The 22,344-nt window shown below is 44.1% G+C and overlaps 1 protein-coding gene across 5 annotated transcripts in view; it reads right to left on the reverse strand.

Moving 5' to 3' along the window:
- The window catches only part of MCF2L2 (MCF.2 cell line derived transforming sequence-like 2), a 302,991-nt gene that overhangs the window by 144,059 nt on the left and 136,588 nt on the right, over positions 1–22,344 (reverse strand). For all 5 annotated transcript variants that reach the window (XM_050964264.1, XM_050964267.1, XM_050964266.1 and 2 more), the window contains exons 11-14: positions 21,566–21,757; positions 18,644–18,835; positions 17,613–17,790; positions 4,232–4,335 (exon numbers count right to left, since the gene is read on the reverse strand). In XM_050964264.1, the coding sequence (XP_050820221.1) occupies positions 4,232–4,335; positions 17,613–17,790; positions 18,644–18,835; positions 21,566–21,757 (666 nt within the window). The remainder of the gene's footprint in view (positions 1–4,231; positions 4,336–17,612; positions 17,791–18,643; positions 18,836–21,565; positions 21,758–22,344) is intronic.

Here is a 22,344-nt window from a genome sequence, read left to right on the forward strand (position 1 = left end):
ATAAGAAGAAAACAAAGAAAGAAGAAGTGGGGCCGCTATACACTGAGGATGGAATGGAGGTTAAGGATAACCTAGGCATGGCCCAACATCTAAACAAGTACTTTGCCTCAGTTTTTAATAAGACTAGTGAGGAACCTTGCGATGATGAAGGGATGATAAACGGGAATGTGGATATGGAAGTGGATATTACGGCAACTGAGGTAGAGGCCGTACTTTGAACAGCTCGATGGGACGAAGTCGGAGGGCCCGGACAATCTCCATCCGAGGATATTAAAGGAACTGGTGCGTGAAATTGCGAGCCCGTTAGCGATAATTTTTAAGCAATCGATAAACTCGGGGGTTGTGCCGTATGACTGGAGGATTGCTAATGTAGTTCCTATTTTTAAGAAAGGGAATAAGAGCGATCCGGGTAATTATAGGCCTGTTAGCTTGACGTCTGTAGTATGTAAGGTCTTGGAAAAAATTTTAAGGGAGAAAGTAGTTAAGGACATAGAGGTCAATGGTAATTGTGACGAATTGCAACACGGATTTACTAAAGGTAGATCGTGCCAAACCAATCTGATCTCCTTCTTTGAGAAGGTGACGGATTACTTAGATAAAGGAAATGCGGTAGATATAATTTACCTAGATTTCAGTAAGGCGTTCGACACGGTTCCGCACGGGGAGCTGTTAGTTAAATTAGAAAAAATGAGAGTGAATATGAAAGTTGTAAGGTGGATAAGGAACTGGTTAAAGGGGAGACTCCAGAGGGTCGTATTGAAAGGTGAACTGTCGGGCTGGAAGGAGGTCACCAGTGGAGTCCCTCAAGGATCGGTTTTGGGACCGATCTTATTTAACCTTTTTATTACTGACCTTGGCACAAAGAGTGGGAATGCGCTACTAAAGTTTGCGGATGACACGAAGCTGGGGGGTATTGCTAACACGGAGAAGGACAGGGATACTATTCAGGAAGATCTGAACCACCTTGTAAACTGGAGTAATAGAAATAGGATGAAATACAACAGTGACAAGTGCAAGGTCATGCATTTAGGAGTTAATAATAAGAATTTTGGATATACGTTGGGGGCGCATCAGTTGGAAGCGACGGAGGAGGAGAAGGACCTTGGGGTACTGGTTGATAGCAGGATGACTATGAGTCGCCAATGTGATACGGCTGTTAAAAAAGCAAATGCGATTTTGGGATGCATCAGGCAGGGTATTTCCTGCAAGGACAAGGAGGTGTTAGTACCGTTATATAAGGCGTTGGTGAGACCCCATCTGGAATACTGTGTGCAGTTCTGGTGTCCCATGTTCAAGAAGGATGAATTCAAACTGGAACAGGTTCAGAGACGGGCTACGAGGATGATCCGAGGAATGGAAAAACTGCCTTATGAAAGGAGACTCAAAGAGCTTGGCTTGTTTAGCCTGGCCAAAAGAAGGCTGAGGGGGGATATGCTCGCTCTATATAAATATATCAAGGGGGTTAACGTTAGGGAGGGAGAGGAATTATTTAAGTTTAGTACTAATGTAGGCACGAGGACGAATGGGTATAAACTGGATATTAGGAAGTTTAGACTTGAAATTAGACGAAGGTTTCTGACCATTAGAGGAGTGAAGTTCTGGAATAGCCTTCCGAGGGAAGTAGTAGGGGCAAAAGACTTTCCTGGCTTTAAGACAGGAAATATGGAGGGGATGTTATGATAGGATCGTTAATTTGGGCAATTGATCTTGAATTACCACCAGACAGGTCTGCTCAATGGTCTGCGGGGAAATGTTGGATGCGATGGGTACTGAGTTGCTGCGGAGAATTCCTTCTTGGGTGCTGGCTGGTGACTCTTGCCCACATGCTCAGGGTTTAGCTGATCGCCATATTTGGGGTCGGGAAGGAATTTTCCTCCAGGGCGGATTGGCAGGTGCCCTGGAGGTTTTTCGCCTTCCCCTGCAGCGTGGGGCACGGGTCGCTTGCTGGTGGTTTCCCTGCAGCTTGAGGTCTTCAAACCATTTTTGAGGATTTCAATAACTCGGTCCTGGGATAGGGGTTGTTATAAAATTGGATGGGTGGGGTTCTGTGGCCTGCCTTGTGCAGGAGGTCAGACTAGATGATCAGATTGGTCCCTTCTGACCTATGAGTCTATAACGCTGTCCTCAGGAGCCAAAAAATCTTACCTTGTTATAGGTGAAACTGCGTTATATCGAACTTGCTTTGATCCGCTGGAGCGTGCAGCTACCCCTCCCCCCCACCAGAGCACTGTTTTACCATGTTATATCCGAATTTGTGTTATATTGGGACATGTTATATCAGGGTAGAGGTGTAGGTATACATATGCTTATAATTACAATTAAATATTTTTAGAGCTTTGCTCTATTATGAGTGGACTGACCCATTTTCATGCAAGTTTCAGAACTGGGACATTTTCAGTTATATCAACTTTTTAAAAAAATCACAACTGCCATTAACCTATCTATAATGTGATCCTTGAAGGGAGGGATAGCTCAGTGGTTTGAGCATTGGCCTGCTAAACCCAGGATTGTGAGCTCAATCCTTGAGGGAGCCATTTAGGGAACTGGGGTGAAAAAATCTGTCTGGGGATTGATTGGTCCTGCTCTGAGCAGGGGGTTGGACTAGATGACCTCTTGAGATCCTTCCAACCCTGATATTCTATGAATCCAGTACTAGTGGAATCTACAGCAGAAAGGAGCCACCTTTCCAATGCATTCGGACAGATGGTGCTTTTTCTAGATTTTTAGTTTGAACAGGCAAGTAAGAGATGCCTGCTGCTGGCTTCAGTCAAGCTCTGGCATCCTCTTAAGTTCAAGGTGAGAAATTTTAGCAGAGTTACTTATTCAATGAATACCCAAAAGCATGCGAGGTGCCATACAGACAAACTAAACACCATCTCTGCTCCAAGCAGATTGCAATCTCAGAAGTCAAATGACACCAAGGGAAGACCAAACAAAGGAAAAGGGCACTCTAGGGGAATGAGTCAGTGTCACAAAGCTATGATTAAGTCACTGGTGGTGCATATATCTTACCACTTTCTGTAAATGTGTAGATTGCTGTGCACTTGACCTTCTTTTGCCATGCAGCAGCAGGTATTAGTTTGTTTTTTATTTCTGAAAAGTATTTAATGAGTAAACTTCTCTGGGGGGGGAGAATCCACTTGATATGTCTCATTGTTTAATTTTTATCACCAGAAGGGGCTTGGATACCACAGTGATGTGTGATATGAGATCCTGAATAGAACAGAACACCAGTTTTACAGAGTTAATTTGACTAAGGTGACGTTAGAGTAAGATTCCCACTTTAGGCAAAAACCTACAGTATAACACAGGGGTGTGTAAATTTTTTGGTCTAAGGGCCACATCAGGGTGTGAAACTGTATGGCAGGCCGGGTAGGGAAGGCTGTGCCCCCATCCGATCCCTCCCACTTTCTGCCCCTTGACTGTCCCCCTCGGAATGCCCCACCCATCCAAACCACCTCCCTGAGAGGCCCCCCGGGACTCCATCCCCTGCCCCCCTGAACCTCTGCCCCACCTAGCCACCCCCTGCTCCCTGTCCCCTGACAGTCCCCCAGGACCTCCTGCCTCATATCCAACCCCTCAGCCCCCTAACCATACCGCTCAGAGCAGCATGGCTGGAGCTGTGCTTCCTGGCCAGAGCCAGACACACCGCTATGCTACGCTACCCTGCATGAGTGTGCAGCCCCGCCGCCCAGAGCGCTGCCCCTGCGGTAGTGTGACTGTGGGAGAGGGCAGACAGCTGGGGAGGGGCCAGAGGCTAGCTAGCTAGCCTCCATGGCCAGGAGCTCAGGGGACAGGCAGGACAGTCCCGTGGGCCACCGTAGTTTGCCCACCTCTGGTATAACACCTGAGAACTAAGAGATACAAGGTGAGTGAGGTACTATCTTTTACTGGACTAACTTCTGTTGATGAGAGAGACAAGCTTTTGAGCCACACAGAGCCCTTCTTCACAGCCCAACACAGCTAAAACTACACTACATACCTGTGAGCTAATGCATTGTAATATGAGATACATAAATGGCCAGATTCCGCCCCCTCCCCACGCAAAGGAATTTCAGCTTTCACCAGAATGCTTATGCTCATGAAATCCAGTATGAAACTGATGTAGAATATATGGGAATTGGTGGTGGGTAAGTAGGGTATTTTAAAATCGTTTGTGTTGCACCATACAGTGACGTCACCTTGCATTCTATCACAGTAGAGACTGTTTCAAAAACAAAGATGCTCCTACCTTAATTCCGCCTTTAGTCTTCTTAATACTTTTCTTTTTTGATAATTCTACCTCAGAGATGGACTTTGGTGGACAGGGAATTTCTGCTGATCTCCTATTGGTAGCTGAGGGAATCAATAGAAACTACCATTAGAAAACTTGTGACAACATGCCTAAATCCTAGTTTCTATGGAAAACAATGGGAAAAGTTCCAATGACTTCCAATGGGGACTAAGCTCTGGCCTTCAGTAAACTGGGCAATGGCAGGTCGTTTTAGCTTCCGGCATTATGCATAATATTAGGGGGAATAAATCAGAGCATTGTCTTAGGTGAGCTGTTAATAATTGTAAAAGCACAAGAATAAAAACACCTAACTTAACTATCCACACACAACAGGACTGCTCGTCAGTTCCAGTCACCAGAGAATTCCCAACCATTTTAAGAGTTATTTTTGGAATGGAAGTGGATGGGAATCTTGTTCAATTGCGTACAGTAGAACTGGTCCCAAAAAGAAGACCTAAATACTTTTAACAGGCTTTCAGTGCACAGCAGTAAAACAACTGGTTTTCTTTTGCATGCGAAGTATCTACGCACTAGTGAATGATGAATGTTACCACAGCTGCTATGCCAATCGAAATATAAAAATGTAGGTTTTTTTTTTTTTTTTTAACTGTGGTCTTGGAAAAAAAAACTGGAATGGATATTGCTAAATGCTCAGTGGCTAGAGACTAGGGTGACCAGATGTCCCAATTTTAAAGGGACAGTCCTGATTTTTGGGTCTTTTTCTTATATAGGCTCCTATTATCCCCCACTCCCTGTCCCGATTTTTCACATTTGCTGTCTGGTCACCCTACTAGAGCCCACAGTTTGACAAGTGACACCATTGTGTTAAGCTTCTTTAGTTTGGCTCACAGTGAGTGAAACTGCCAGTGAGCCAACTGATGCTATGGAGAATCATCAGCAGCACTTAAACTGTGTGGCCTGTTACTGCCATCCAAAAGAAAATGTGTTAGAATGTGCTGAGGGAAGGAGATCCCTAATAAACATGAATCCAGCATGCAATTATTCCTGTTATTTAATAGTAATTAAATAAAACTAGACCAGTAACTCAGCTGTCACACAGCAAATGAAAGTGCATTTAAAAATGTAAGGTAAAAATCAGTCATGTTTATCCTGCATCAGCACATTGATAAAGGCACAGTTGCAGATACTGTAGAAATAAATCTGGACATCAGATGGAATGCTTAAAGCAGGTCTGTGTCAGGCAGCAAAGGCCAAACTTGCTCCTAGTCTACTGTGCAGCCCTTTCATTGTTTGCTCTGGGGAAATTTTTTAGTTAATTCACCTAAAGACCATCAGAAAAAATAAAAGCCAATTATTTCAGGTGTATTCCCTAATTTTGAGTGCCTCCGTATGTAGGTTCCCAAAAATGAAGCTAATTATGTATCATGCCTGTAGGCCTGGCTTGCCATGCATAATTAAACAAGGGGGAGGCCTGGTTTCTTGGACAACAGGATTAGGGAGGTAACTAGGTCAGCAGGCCAAAAATGGAATGTTTGTGCTAAGGTAAGTAAAGGGGCCAGTAAGCTAAAAGACAGAATGCCTGAGCTAGCTAATATAAGAACACCACCCAGGGAACCATTTACAGTAGTAAGAACAATGGGCAAGAGAAGTTAGGGGCATAAAGATGAAGTAAAGAGTAAAACCGAACATTCACAGCATATGGACAGAGCATGCTGCACAGGGAGTGGTTCTTGCAAAGTAACTAAGCCAATTCCAAAACATGTGATGCAATATATATAAAGAAACGGGGTTTCTGTGTAACTTTGGCTGTGTGGTGTATATACCTTGTACTCACTCCCTATGTTTGAGGTTGATCAACTCAACATAGTGTTGATATATGCCAAAAAAAGGAACCTGAATAACAAGACTAGAGGCGAACTGCATTCTGGGGGAACTGAGTGGAAAAGGTCTTAGAGGCTACCCCAGCACTGTTCAGAGATGTTATAGACCCATACCCACTGACACCTGCCCATCCTTCTTTGTGGGAGGCTCAGGGCAGCTTGCTCTGGATGGAGAGGGCACAACATAACAGAATCAGTAAAGAGAAGAACTGAAATGTCTTTCATTTTTCATAAATTTATAGAAATCAGGATGACCTCACCCAATTATGCAGTCAGACAGAAGGATAATGTGTCTATCCTAGAAATGCATCAAAGAAGAAATACTCATCTTGTTATCTGTATGTACTGCCTTTCCTCTTACCCAACTGCCCGATCACTGCACTTAACAAGAAAACTTGAGATGGTCTTTCCCTAACCCCTTCACTTCTCTTTGCAACTCCTCACCCTGCATCCTGGCCCAAAACATACAAGGAATTTGCAAGTGTACTTCTTGTGAATTTAATTATTTACACATGAAGATTTTACAAACTTCCTGCATAGAACAATTGAAGCCATTACCATAACTACAAAACAACTGAGTTGTACAGGTCCCATGACCCAGTTGAAATCCAACCACTGAGTGCTATTTGGTTTTCTAGTAGCTCCTTATGAGATACAGTGGGAATCGTATTTGGTTTTGAGTACCATTTCCAAAAGCTACCTTCTCCAGCCTTGGAGAAAGACTGGTATATGGAAACAGCTGTTCCCTCTGGAAAGTGGTATAATTTCACTTAGAAAATGGTATAACTAATTTTTTGAGCAGGAAGAAAAATTTATAAAGATTGAGTTAGTAAAATAAGAATAATTTCCCCATAACTTTGAAAAGACCTCCCAAAAAACTTTCATTTTATTTGAATTTTTTGGGGGAATTCCTTCCTTCCCTCCCACACACAGTTTCAGGTATTTCCATCCCTTTTCTCTCATATTGATTCACTTTTCTTGCAGTAGAAAAGTGCAGAGAGAGCGAGAGATAGAGAGTGCGTATGTGTGTGTTATTGAAATTAAACGCATTTTGAAAAATTTTGTGGAGAAATCAATTTTCAACAAACATTTTCTGTGAAAATCCTAAGGTTTTATCAACAAGCCATTTTGTGTCCAAAAAAAGTTTGATGGAAAAACATTTCAACTAGCAGCTTGGCTAAAATAGTCTAGAACCCTGTTCATGTTGAACTTCCCTCCTACCTGAACCAGTGGTTTAGTCATCTGGATTGCTCTGGAAGGCCTGCTCATTTTCTAAAGTTGTGTGTGTTAAACATGCAAGAGCAGGACTCAGAGGAGAAGAAACAATGATATGAAACATAAGACCTTTGCCTAAAGCAGCACTGTCGGCAATATTGGCTACATAGAGCTAATCATCGCTCTGAAGGCTAGAGAATACTCCTATAAAAGTCCTAACTAATAACAAAATGCAGTCAGCAAGGAAAAGAAAAATCAATTATTCCTTTGATATCTTGACTATGACTTGAAGATTCGGACGGCTCCAGTTGATTCAGATACATTTGTCTTGGCTATTTAACTTAAAGATGAGTTCCTAAAAAGCCTAACCACAGCTTGGTCTCTGACCCAGCACATCCCTAGGATCAGTATTTTAACTCAGAGGTTGCTTTACCAGTATAGTTTGTATTTTAAATGATGGTTGTAGAGAGAAGCGAATAGAAGAAAGAAGTCCACACCGTAAGCTCAAAACCAGCCCCCTGAATTTCAGAAAGGGGTTTCAGATTAGATCTTGCATTCCATCCTCATGGGCAAATTTAATTTCCACAGACTGTGGATTTACTACATTTAAAACTGGAATGGAAAAAACACTAGTAAATGTCCCAGGCATTTTGGGCTGCATATAAAGAGAAGTCTCAAAAGGGGGAACAGTGGAAGCCTCTTGTTTTTGCTGATCCATTGCCTGGGAATGAATTTTACCTGGGGCAAGGAGCTAGCGCCTACATCCTCAAAAGTCTTAAGGCACCTCACTCCTACTGAAATCAGCAGGCACCTAAACACCTTTGAGGATCTGGGCCTAGATGCCCTTAAGCAGAAGGTCTTTTCTACCTCTAGACTCTGATTTTTGAGCCCAATCCTGCACTCTGTACCAAGTTAAAATTGCATCAAGAGCAAGGAGAACAAAATGAGGCCCCTCATATAAGTATCCTTCTGTAAGAAAAAAAAACCAATTAGTTTCTCAGTCATTGCCATACGCTATTGCCACAAAAATGAAAGCCTCTTTTCTTCCACTCCTCTGTATAGAAATATTGTGGGCTGTAAGAAGCTGGTGGTTTCCTAAAGAGGCACTAATGGAATTCACATATTCCTATACCATATAATCTCTCTTCTGTCCACCCCACCTTCTCCTTCCTCTATTTTGTGTTATGTATGAGTGAGTAAGGAATGCCAAAAAGGATCCAATTAGCAGTCAGCTATATATAGATGAGATGTTGTTTGTTTAGATTTTATTACTTAAAGGACTGAAAGGGGTTCAGGTGTGCTTCCTCAAATAAACTCAGAGTTCTAGTATGAGTCACCTTGTTTGTCATTTGTGTATAATGGATATAATCTAATGTTGGACAGCATCCAGCTGATTCAAAATTTTTTATCCGCATTGTTCAATGTGTGGTCCACAGCCTTATTTCTGGAACATTATTCAAACCCTGCCCTGAAGACAGAATTATTTATTTCTGCATGGGGCTTTTCAGTAGTGCTTTTCACTGTAGAACTGAAGTGCTTCAAAAACATAATGTATTTTCACAATACGCCTGTGAGGTGAGGGGATGGTATTATCTTCATTTTACAGATGGGGACCTGAGGCAAAGAGATTAAGATCCAAAGTGTCCATTAATTTTGGGTGTCAAATGTGAGATGCCCAAAACCTCATTTTTCAGAGTACTTAGAATTATATCACACTCTATATGTTCAAAAGGACAGACAACCTTAATTATGGCATTTCCTAATTTTTGAGTGCTTGACTTTGCATCATTGTAATGTTCTTCTAATGTAGTTTTTGGTGTGTAGGTTCTTAGGTTTTTTAAAAAGCAAACTGAAAAAAAACATTGTATCATGTGGAATCACATTTACACCCACATAAACCTTGGCAGGGTTGGAACATTTAGACCACATACTTTGTTAGCTCAAGTAGCAGAGCAACTGGTAGCAGTAGTAGGTTGTCATCCTCCATATGGTTCACCAAAGGATGATGACACACACTTTGTTAGCAAATATCTGTGAAACTCACTGTCATGAAGGAAGACGATTTTAGGAGAATTCAACTGCCAATTCTAACAGGTCTCTGCTGAATGTACGTAAACTGAGGGGTTTTTTTTAAGGCTTATAACTTGTAGACAAATTTGGGCATTTTTTTAAAATAGAAAGAGCAAAAAGGGCTTGAATGCCAGGGCAGGGCTTGCCTTTTGCCTAATTTCAAGACCTTGATCTAAAGTGCAGAGGTGCCTGAGCTTCTCAACTAAATGGTTGTAAGAATTTTTTTAACCTGGGCAAACTAATATATCTTTCCCTAATCTCATTCAGGAAATGGCCAAACCATTGCTGCTGGAACTTTCCAAAATAATTCACCATGAGGCAGATACCCTATAGGGAAAACTTCAGCCCAAATGTGTGAAGTTTAGCAGCGTTATAAGCAACTGAAAACAGGGTCCTACAATGGGAAGGGTCAGGCAACATTAACGGTGGATGGCGCTAACAGTGCCACCTATAATACTTCATAGCTCAGTAGGTTCCTTCCCAAAGTGCTTTACAACTGGTGTGCCAGATTGATCACACTAGCCCTATGCCAGTTTACGTCAGCTGAGGATCTGGCCTTCTATTTACAGGAATTCCATCAAACACTGCAATGCAGTCAGCAAAAATTTAGCCAACTCATCAGCATCTCAGAAATTGAGTTAATTGGAGCACAGAAGGAACCCATTAATTTTCTTGTCGGGTTGCATCTCTTTCTTCCCAACATACATGCAGGGATGAATTCTGCCCTCAGTAACTCCTATGAAACCCTCAATGGAAGTTAACCTCAACAGGGAATAAACTGAGCTAACCTCAGAGTAACATGCATCTTTATGTAGTATTAAAATATAAAACTCAACAAGATTTACAGGGAAGTCTGTCTGAAGTGACCACCCAAAGGGCCAGCAGAGGGCTGTTGCCTCCTTGAGATTGGTCTATAAGTAAAGCATGAGCACGTTTCCACAGGCAAACCTCTCCCTCAAGAACAAGAGGAGTGGATGTGGTTTTGTATTGAGCATCAAGTCTGTTCCCCTCGTGGTTTTTATTATTTGATTAGGTAGGTGCAGGCATTTGAGCAAGCTCGCTGCCCCTGTCTAGTTGGTAGATCAATTTGTGAAAAAGACAGTTTTGAGCCACTTGTCCATGCTCTACCCTCTCCTGAAGGCTTCCCTAAACTACGCCTCCTGCGGCCATTATGACAGCTGGGGCTCAGCTAGGCATAGGTCACACCTCATTTTCCTGGCCATGTCCCCTGTGCTGGCATGTAGGAGTGGGTGGCCCACGTTTCTGCCCCGTCCCTCACACATGGCAAAGAAGAATTTCTTTTTACCTAGCGGGGTGTGTGTGTGTGTGTGGGGGGGGAAATGTCACAATAAAATTCATGGGAGCATTTCATGTATGACCCTCAGCACCACCACTTATGCCCTTTTTTTGAGCATTCTGCATTGGGTGAATTTCACTTTTGTCCCTTTCCCTGGAGGATCAGAGTGGGGAACATGGTCTGGATTTTGCTCTGGAAATAGGGACTGTCTTTCCAGAGAGTTGGCAGGTGAGAAACATCTCTGGATTTTTTTTTTTCCCTGCACAGGGGAACTCAGATAATAGTCATCATGTGGCACTTCTGTGGTCTAGTTAGATATGCAGGCTATAGAACATGAGCCTTACTTTCAGCCTCCAGCAGCTATTAACCACATCTTATTTATCCACCTGCCTCCTTATTTGCATAGAAATTCGATCTCTGAATGCAGTAGCTTCCTGTTGATATAATATGCTTTGCATGTGATCAGGAAGATTCAGGTGCCTCAAACAATGATGAGTTACAATATCTGCCATAAACAGCACTGGCACCCTCTCTTCCTTCTTCCCCAGCTGGTGCTCAATAAATCCTTCCAGAATAAATCCCCAACCCTGCAATGTGATCCAATGAACCCTTACTGACTTCAGTTGAGCTTCACAAGGGTACATGGGTCTGCCCACATGGATCAGATCGTTGGACCATAATTCAGAGAAAAATAGTCAGCTACTAGATTGGCTTAAAGAAAAAGTGGGACCTTAGAAGTACTGTGCCTGGTAGTACTGATCCTCTTCCAAGGATGTTAAGGAAAGCCCAAGAGAGATCCCACACTGGAGCCGTTCTTTTTAGGTGATGAGTCTGAAGAACTGTCCCAGACTGAGATGTCGATGGAGGACATTTTGGAACAGATTGGTAAACAATCAATCACCAGGACCAGATGGGATTCACCGAAGAGTTCTGAAGCAACTCAAATATGAAATTGCAGAACTATTCCTATAGTTTAAATTAGCTTCTGTACCAGATAATGTAATGCTGATTTTTTAAAAATGCTCCATAGGAGATCCTGGCAATTACAGACCACTAAGCCTAACTTCAGAACCAGGCAAATTGGATGAAACTATAGTAAAAGCAAAATTATCAGACACACAGATGACCATGGTATGTAGAGGAAGAGTCAACCAGACTTTTGTAATGGGAAATCATGACTCACCAATCTAGTGGAATTCTTTGAGGGGGGTCAACAAGCATGTGGACAAGGGGGATTCAGTGGATATAATGTACTTTGACTTTCAGAAAGCCTTTAACATGGTCCCACTCCATAGGCTCTCAAGCAAAGTAAGTACTCATGGGATAAGAGGGAAGATCTGCTCGTAGATCATTAACTGGTTAAAAAATAGGAAACAAAGGGTTGGAATAAATGGGCAGTTTTCACTGTGGAGAGAAATAAATAGCAGGGTCCTTAAAGGATCTGTACTGGTACCAGTGCTGTTAAATATATTAATAAATGATCTGGAAAAGGGGGTAATCAGTGAGGTGGCAAAATTTGCAGATGATACAAAGTTACACAAGATAGTTAAGTCTGAAGCTGACTGCCAAGAGTTACAGGGGAATCTCATAACTCTGGGTGACTGGGCAACAAAAAACCAATGCTGATAAGTGCAAAGTAACACACATTGGAAAACATAATCCTCATAATGCAAAATGATGAGGTCTAATTAGCTCAAGAAAGAGATCTTGGAATCACCATGGATGTTCTCGGAAAACATCTGCTCAACGTGCAGTAGCAGTGAAAAAAGCTAACAATGTTAGAAACCATTAGGAAAGGAATAGATAAGACAGAAAATATCGTAATGCAACTACATAAATCCATTGTATGCTCACACCTTGACTACTGCATGCAATTTTAGTTGCCCCATCTCAAAAAAGTTGTTATAATTGGAAAAAATACAGAGAAGTGCAACAAAAATGCTTAGGGGTATAGACAACTTCCATATGAAGAGAGATTAAAAAGACTGGGGGTATGGCTACACTTGCAGCCGTACAGCGCTCCCGCGGCAGCGCTTTGAAGTGCGAGTGTGGTCGCGGTCCCAGCGCTGGGGCACTGTTTACACTGGCACTTTGCAGCGCTGTAACTTGCTGCACTCAGGGAGGTGTTTTTTCACACCCCTGAGTGAGAAAGTTGCAGCGCTGTAAAGCGCCACTGTAGCCAAGGCCTGGAACTGTTCATCTTAGAAAAAAACAATGAAGGGTGGATATAATAGAGGTCTATAAAATTGTGACTGGTGTGGAGAAAGTGAATAAGAAAGTGTTATTTACCCCTTTACATAACAAAAGAACCAGGGGTCACCCAATGAAATCAATAGGCAGCAGGCTTAAAACAAACATTAGGAAGTACTTCACACAATGCACAATTAACCTGTGGAACTCATTGCTAGGGGATGTTGTGAAGGCCAAAAGTATAACTAGGTTCAAAAAAAAATTAGATAAATTCATGGCGGATAGGCATATCAATGGTGATTAGTCAAGATGGTCAGGGATGCAACCTCATGCTCTGGGTGTCTCTAAACCTCCAACTGTCAGAAGCTGGGAGTGGACAACAGGAGACACATAACTTGATCATTGCCCTGTTCATTGCCCCTGAAGCATCTGGCAGCAGTCATGGTTGAAGACAGAATACTGGGTTACATGAACCATTGTTCTGACTCAGTATGACCATTCTTATGTTCTTGTCTTCAAGGCAGTGTGGTCACAACTACGGCTCAGGAGTCAAAACATCTCTGTTCTAGTCTCAGTTCTACCATAGACTCACCATGTAAACTTGAGTGAGTCATTTAACTTCTCTGTGCTCAAAGGAGTCAATGATACAACATCCCCATTAGTTAGGGAATGTTGGTGAAGTGCTTTGGGATTCTGAGACGAAAGTCAATTCAGAAATCCAATGAATGACATTTTACACACTGAGCAACTGTTGGAGAAGACAGTGCCATTTTAAAAACTAAATTGTCACTTTCTGGTCATGGTAGTTGAGCTCTGGTATTTCCTGTTCCAAGCCCAGAAAATACTGCAGAAAGTCAAATACTGCCATACGGGCAAGTTTTATTTTTATGGCACCCACTCTGGGTCAGTACTATTTAGAGATAGAGCATCACTATTAATTATTTGCCTTACCAATAAATCATTGAATATCAGTCTTTGGTTTGACCTGTCAGGCTCATCTGTAGAAACATTCTTAGGCTTTGTCTACCCTTACCGGTGGTTTGACGCATGGCGATGGATGCATCGGCGGTCGATTTAGTGGGTCTCCTGCTAAATCGAGCGCAGATCGCTCTCCTGTCAACTCCTGTACTCCACCTGAACGAGAAGTGCAAGGAGAGTCGATGGGAGAGCGTCTCCCGTCGACATCACGTAGCATGGACCCCACAGTAAGTAGATCTAAGTACATCGACTTCAGCTACGTCATTCACATTGCTGAAGTTGCGTAACTAAGATCGATCTCCCCCTGTAGTGTAGACAAGGCCTTAGTAAGCTAATCATTCATACATACTGTATATTGCAATCTAGGTATTTAATTAGCTCTGGCCACTGTAGTATATGAGCATCATCATATGAGTAGCACTACCCTGGTCCAGTATGAGGGAGGTGGTAGTGTGACTTTCAGGACCAGTGAACACTGTACATCTCCCCACTATATCACAGTTCTAGAAATATTTGTAAGTAACGTGGGCTTGCTGATCATTTGCAACAATATGCACAGGGTTCAATAGTTATCTGTATGTTTTTGTCTCATCAGTTGTATTTTGAACTCTAACATAAAATTCACAGAACCACATTCTAGAATCACTTAGGCTTTCTGTGTAAATAGCTGATGGCATCAGATGGCCCTCATGAACAAAGGCTCCAGATTATTTAAAGGGTTGTAATTTACACCACCTGCAAAGCAAATATGTGCTTTGTTATATATATTTATTCCCTCTGCTTCGCTGTACATTTAGAATATTATAAAATTGTACAGTTTGTGTGTGCTCTGGAAATGACTCTAAGGTGCTGACAGAAAGGCAGTAAAATTACGTCTTGGTCCACACTACAGAGTTAGGTCGATAAGGCCGCTTACGTCAACCTAATTATATCAGCGTACACACTACAGTGCTACTACAGCAACATCATAACTGCACGTCCACAAGAGGTGTAGGGCTTATGTTGGTGGAGTTCAGGTGACACGGTGTTGTTGTAGTCACTGCATTACTTACAGCGACGATTGGCTGTCATTCTTGTCAATTGCACGGCTATATCCTAGAGCTGTGAAATTGACAAGAAAGCCGGGCTGTCACCAGGGCGGGTGGGGGGCTCCAGCTAGAGCCTGGCTGCCCCTGGGCTCCTGGCTCCCAGCTGGGCTGTGCCCATCCCGCTCGGAGCCCAGCTGCCCTCTGGCTCCCAGCCCAGCTACCCAGCCAGGCTCCCCATTCCAAGCTGGGCTGTACCTGCCCCGCTCTCTGCTGCTATCTGGGCTGATGCCCAGAGGCTCCTGGTTCCCTGTGGGGAGTCCCGGCTCCCACCGCCTCCCCAGGATCTCAGCTCTGTGCTACCATAAGCCTGGTTGCCCCCTCTGCCCCCCACAGCTCTTGGCTCCCCACTGTCCGCTGCAGCTAGGCTTCCAGTAGGGAGCTCTGCACCCAGAGTCCAGGCACTCCCGGTAGAGAGCCAGGATCCTCAGTGCAGCTGCCAGGGAGCGGGGAGCCAGGAGCCTGGCTGGCAGCCGGGCTGCTGCCTGGAGGAGTGGGGAGCCTGGGTAGCAGCTGGGCTGGGAGCCAGAGGGCAGCTGATCTCCAAGGGAGTGCACGCACCCCAGCTGGGAGTGAGGAAACCCGGGAACAGCCAGGCTCTAGCTGGAGCTCCCCATCTGCCCTGGTTACAGCCCGGCTTTCTTGTCAATTTCAAGTCTCCAGCATAGTGGTGAAAGTGATAGGAATGACAGCCAACAGCCAATGTAAGTAATGCAGTGTCTACACAGACACTGCGTCGCCCTAAATCCACCAACATAAGTCCTACGCCTCTTGTGTAGGTGGAGTTATTATCTTGCTGTAGTAGGGCACTTACATCAGTCCGTAGTGTGTACGCTGCCATAATTAGGCTGATGTAAGCTGCCTCTGTAGTGTCCACCGAGCTTCAATTTACACAAACCGGACAGTCCCTTCGTAAAAGAATAAATGGACACAAATTGGACATCAGGAATGGTAACATACAAAAGCCAGGAGGTGAACAGTTCAATCTCCCTGGTCATTCTATAACAGATTTAAAAGTCACTATTCTTGAACAAAAAAACTTCAGAAACAGACGTCAAAGAGAAACAGCAGAACTAAAATTCATTTGCAAATTTAGCACCATTAATCTGGGTTTGAATAAGGACTGGGAGCGGCTGGCTCATTACAGAAGCAGCTTTACCTCTCCTGGAATTGACACCTCCTCATCTATTAGTGGGAGTGGACTACATCCACCCTGATTGAATTGGGCCTGTCAACACAGGTTCTCCACTTGCGAGGTAACTCCCTTCTCTTCATGTGTCAGTATAATGCGTGCATCTGTAACTTTCACTCAACGCCTCTGAAGAAGTGAGGTTTTTTACCCACAAAAGCTTATGCCCAAATAAATCGGTTAGTCTTTAAGGTGCCACCAGACTCCTTGGTGTTTTTGCAGATACAGACTAACATGGCTATCCCCTGATACTTTTAAGGCTCTTTGCTAGAGACTTAGATTTCATTTTAAAAATATAGTGAGGTTCCTCTTTACATGGCCCAAAGGGTGGCGCTGTTAAAAAGGGGCCCCCACGAGACACAAACTAAGCTATTTTGAGTTGACTTAAGCTATGTCTTCACTGCAAAAAAATAAAAAAAAATCTCTTTGCTCTTTTTAATCGAGATAGCTAACTCGAGTCAGCAACCTCACTGCAGATCCTAGTGAAGACAATGCAGAGGTAGTTTTTACCGCAAGGTAACTATTCAAGGTCTACCCCAGAGGAGGAGTAGAGGATTATACAGAAGAAACAGGAGTAGAAAATACTCCATGTGAGCGATGCACAGGAGTTAAGGTTGTTACTGGAGCCTTAACGTTTGCATTGTCTGACTGTGGGATAGTGTGATTTTAAAGCTAAGAATTTACAAGCAATTTTACAAGCAGAAATGCATGTGAATAATTTGCACACACTCAATGAACAATTAGACATCTGTGGTCACTTGGAAGGAAGACTAAAAAGTAGAAGATAAGTCCCTCTGAGGGACAGACCATCCCTGGCGGGAGCTTAACTGAAGGGAAGAAACTTTCCAGGAATGGGGAGAGTGACAGAGTGAGAATAGCCTGACTGACTCATTGCTCTGTGCACTTGGTAAGTGTCCCCATGTGAGCCAAAGTGATGAGATAATTGATTAAGTATCAGGTGATGATTAACCAATCAACAAGTGGACTCAGCTCATCAGCTGAGGAGGGTTAAAAGGCAGACAGGAAAAGAGAAGAGAGGGGTAGGCTGAAAGGGAAGCCCAGAGAAGCTCAGGATCTCAGGGAGATGAGACCTCTCCCACCTTCTCCCCTGGGTCTGGGAGAAGGTAAAAGTCATATGCTGTGGGGAACAACCACTTGTTTAGCTTATTGTAAATAACACACATGGTGTTGAACTTGCCACTGGAGTATGTCAGGATTGTGTACAACATGGAGTATAGTGTGAGGGAATCCTGCCCTGTGACAGGGAGTTGGAAGTGTTCTTGGTAGATCCATAACCCGATTCGCCCTCACCTATCTCTGCATGCGCATGAATATTTCACAGCTGACTCTGAAGCCTGGGCTCATGGTGTCGACACTAAATCTCAAGCATAAGCTTTCAGTTTGGTTATTGGACTGAACAGAACTGTGAGAACAGAATGGGTGTCTCTCTGAAAACCTTCTCTCTGAGGCTTACTTAATGGTGCTGGTCTGGTGCTCTTGGGTGATGCTCGCTTGGGGGAGGATTCAGGATGCGGGGCGACAGGTTGTACCGGCCGAGTCTGCTTGGCTGCCAGCTTCTTCAAACTCACTTGCCTCTTGTCAAACATTTCTTGCACGTCTTCTAGTTTTTGTAGAACTTTTTGGACATTGGCCTGTATGCAGAACAGATGTGGAGTAGATGTCATTCAGGGCTGGACAGAACACTGGGGTGGGATCCTTGCACCCAGACCTCAGACTAACAGCATTAGGCAGTAGCACACTCCGCATTCTGTCTTAGAAGAGTGCAGCAGCTGCTCTCTGCAGGCACTCTACTCCCACTGGGTACCTCCCTCTGCACAGTCCCTGACCCAGGCTTCGGAGTGTGTGAGTAAGGACCGTAGGCAGCAACTTTTCATGGCACTGGTGGGTGCTCAACCCCTCCCCCCCATGGTCCCGCCCCACTTCCACCCCTGCCCCACTCCCATTCCGACCCCTTCCCCAAAGCCCCCCCAACTCCGCCCCCTCCCTGCCCCATTGGACTCCTTCCCCAAAGCCCCACCCTGCCTCTTCCCTGAGCGTGTCGCGTTCCACCTCCTCCCCCCTCCCTCCCAGAGCTTGCCACTGTGAAACAGCTGTTTCGCAGCAGGAAGCTCTGGGGGCTGGAGGGAGAAGTGGAACTGCGGGGCACTCAGGAGAGGAGGCGAAGGCAGAGGTGAGCTGGGCCGGGGGGGGCACGGGGAGGAGAGCTGCCTGTGGGTGCAGAGGACCCACCAATTTTTCCCCATGGGTGCTCCACCCCTGGAGGACCCACAGAGTTGGCACCTATGGTAAGGACTACTCGTATGAGTAAAGGCTATTGCCCCAAGTGTCCACATTTGTGAATAGTTTGCTATCATAGATCTCCTTTCACATTTTCATCTGAACAGAAGCCAGGAGTTAATACAGTATGTGAAGTGTGTATTTTGACATTCACTGCTGGTTTGTAGGAAGTTTAAATTGGCAGAGTAAAAATTCAACAAGCTTTACCTTTATTTCAGCGGTTAGAATCATGTCGAACTGGTTGTAGAATTCCTTAGGGTTAGACACCTGGTGTTCCTTAGCGGTTCCCAGGAATTTCTCTATGTCACACAGTGCAGTTTCAGCTCCTTCTTGTGACTGGCACTTGTCCACAGCTTGAGAAGCTAAGAGGTAGATTCCAGTTTCACACCATTGCCTGGCCTGTAGAAGAAAACAGCCATTAGGACGTTGTAATAATGGTACAGACTGAGGCTTCAATGCTGCTGCTTCTTGCCCACTATTTGAACAGAAATAACACTCTTCAATACCACCCACGTGCCCATGCTGGTACAAGAGAGTCAAGGCTGTAAGCAGTTTTCAAGATGCATTGTGCATTAAAAACAAGGAGCTACAATGAAGTCTATGGGGCCAAATATGACCCAGTGTAACTCCACTGACTCAGCACTGTGCTTCAATGGAGCTGCACAGAATGGGACTCACTGTATTGAATTTAGACAAAAGCAATAAAGTCTGATGTCTATCATTCTATCAATAATCCACGTCGTTGTGCCTACTCACTGAGGGGTCTCAGGACAGTTCCTTCAGCAATCCACCTTCACAACAGGCTAAGCAGAGGATAAACTGATACTCAGCTCTGATTCTCTCCTTACTGGTTTTAAAATATTGCACTATTGATGATGACTTCATTATATTAAATAATTGAATGCCCTTCCATTTTTGGAAACAGCAGAACAACGTTAAAAAATAGTTTCTTTTTCAGCTAGCTACCCCAAAACATGTCCACGACACTGTTAACATAGCCAGGTGTCCTATCTTTACTGCTGCAAAAACACTAAGTTATTGTGCAAAAGAAAAGAAACTGCACTGAAGCTTAAGTTGTGCACCAAGTTTCAAGCCAAATTGATTTTAAAGCGAGGGAGTCAAAGGTTTGCATTATAAATTTGTTGTTTCAAGACAACAGCTAAACCTTCCTACGCTGTTAAACTGTACAGTTCCTTGAGACATCAGATTGTGTACCGTAACTCTGAGTAACTATACTCTACACTGTGTTACTTGAAAAATACCTTGAAGCAACCAGACATACTCTTCTGTATGATAAAAACAACAAGGAGTCCGGTGGCACCTTAAAAACTAACAGGTTTATTTGGGCATAAACTTTTGTGGGTAAAAAACCTCACTTCTTCTGTATGATGAGTCACTGCAAGCTGAAACAACAAGGAGACATCTGTTAGTCTTTAAGGTGCCACCGGATTCCTTGTTGGTTTTGTGGATACAGACTAACATGGCTACCCCCTGTTATTGGGAGCTGAGAAAGCTGGGCAACTGGTAAGATCCAGCCCACAGCTTGTGTGTAAAGTAGTAGAGAGAATAGCTATTTTTTCTTGATAGCAGTGATTTATGCTAATGGAGTAAATAGCTGATACAGTGTAGATAGACTCTGCTGGCTGAGGGGTTTCCATTCATTTAGACCAAGTCATCCATGAAACAACAGATTGGATTTGACGAGCACAGTATTTAATGGCCTGGTTCACTTCAGTTCCAAGAGATACTCCCACTCTGCAGGGCACATGCCTATGGCCGCACACGCAGTGATGCTTCAGCGCCTTCTTGTGCCTGGCACTTCTCCAGGGTGCATCTTGGCTTGCCACCCCATGTGGAGTTGGCTAAGGGATGGTAGAAGCTAAGTGCACTGAGCAGGAGGCATCAACTAGGACAAGTTCCCAGCACAGACATCTGTAGCTTTTCCTCTGGAATCTCTTTCCAGATGAAGCCTAGATCTTCTTGTCGCAACCTCGTTTTCTGCATTCCCAATCACCAATAGCAATTTGTCCCATTAATAACCAGTAAATAATTTGCACATATACCTTTCACCTGCAGGCCTCAAAGCCCTTTACAAAGGCAGATAAGTACAGGACCCCAAAGTCACACAGGGGCAGAGCTGGACATGGAAGCCAGGTGACCTGTCATGCAGCATTGTGGTCAGTCCATCTGACCACTGCTGTCCTCATCAAATGGAAACAGGAATATCCTTAAGTATATTAACAGTGCCCTGTACCTAAGCCCAAATTTGCAAACAATCTCTACATTTACAGATCCATCCTGTGAGGCACTGATCATGTCCTGTGACATGCTGAGCACCCTCACCTCCCATCATATTCTAGTTGTAAAGAGCAGCAAGCCAGAATTCACGGTCACACCCAGTAACTTCAATGAGGTTGTTGGCCCAACATAGGAAATAAGAATAATCTGCCCAGATAATAAGGGTGGTTACAGTATTTGCTTCAAATCTCCCTTGGTACTAGCACAAGATGATTCATATGGGAGGCCAGAGGTTTCATTAATGCCGTCTCACTTTGTTTAACATTCAGTTCAGATAAGTACCCATGAGTCCAGATAGATAACTGAACGTTATCTGAACCCCCCAAACCTCTTGGGTCTATAAAACCGGGCTAGGAATCTCACAAATAGGATTTCTGGTAATTTTTGCCTCAAATCCGGCTGAAAATACCACAAGATCATCACTTTCTCATGGCATTTGAGCATTTCTGCTTCCCATTCCAGCCAGATCATGGAAGCATAGAGGAACTTGGAAACAAAAGAATGTAACAGGCAGTGAACAGATCATTGGCAAGCCCCAACAGAGGCTTGGGCCATGTTTTAGGTTTAGATGACTTCTTATTTTACCTCAAACCCTAATTTCTAATCCTCCTAACTGTATAATTCCAGGAAACCACTGTTCTCTTTTATGCTAACCAGTCTCTCTTCCCCTTTCTGAGGCTGATACCACAACTATTTTCCCGCAGCTGTGCATAGTAGCTGTTTGGGGGAAATAGTGAACATGCTTTTCTCTAAGCCCAAATATGTGATCCTTTAACCCATTATTTTTTCATTTAGCATTACTAGTGCTTTCCTACATGAAGACTTGCTTACCTTGTCTAACTGCTTATGCAGCTCAAGGGACTTTCCCAAAATATCATATTTCTTCTTGGTCTCATTGGTAAAGTCATCGCAGATACGCCTGAGTTCAACACATTTTGGCCTAATGGAGTCGACTGCATAATGGTTGTTTTGGATGAGCTGGTCTCCATGCAGAGCTAGTGACTGGGCCTTTTCCAAAGGTTCCTGTGCAAACAAGAAGAAGAAATGAAAAACCATCACACCCTAAAGGATGAGCCTAGTCTAGGTGGCTCCTCTATAATTTCTGCTGAAGCCTAGAGCTGCAGGATGGATCATTCTTTTGGATGACACCTTGTATTGTTTCACACCTGCCTTGAAGTCTGACATCAGGATGTGTGAGGCTGGCTTATTTTAGTTGCCTTACAGATGTGTAGCTGACTCTGTAGGCTAAATCCAGAAGTCAGTCTAAAGGACTCTCACTTGGTGTAATTTATGCCATAGGCACCGACTTTCTAACGTGCCAGGATGTGCTCCGCCCAAGGCCCCGCCCCCTCCACCCCTTTCCCCAAGGCCCGGCCCCACCCTGCCTTTTCCCACCACTACTCTGCCCCGCCCCACCTCTTACCACCTCCACTCCTGATCGGTGGGGCTGCCAACAGGCGAGAGGTGTTGGGGGGAGAGGGAGGTGCTAATAGGGGGGCTGTCGGTGGGTGCTAAACACTCACCATTTTTTTCGGTGGGTGCTCCAGCCCTGGAGCACTCAGAGTCCTCACCCTTGATTTATGCTTGCTTCTCCCTGCTCACTGTGTACA

The sequence above is a fragment of the Gopherus flavomarginatus genome, chromosome 8 (assembly GCF_025201925.1).
Source record: "Gopherus flavomarginatus isolate rGopFla2 chromosome 8, rGopFla2.mat.asm, whole genome shotgun sequence".
Taxonomy (NCBI): Eukaryota; Metazoa; Chordata; order Testudines; family Testudinidae; genus Gopherus; species Gopherus flavomarginatus.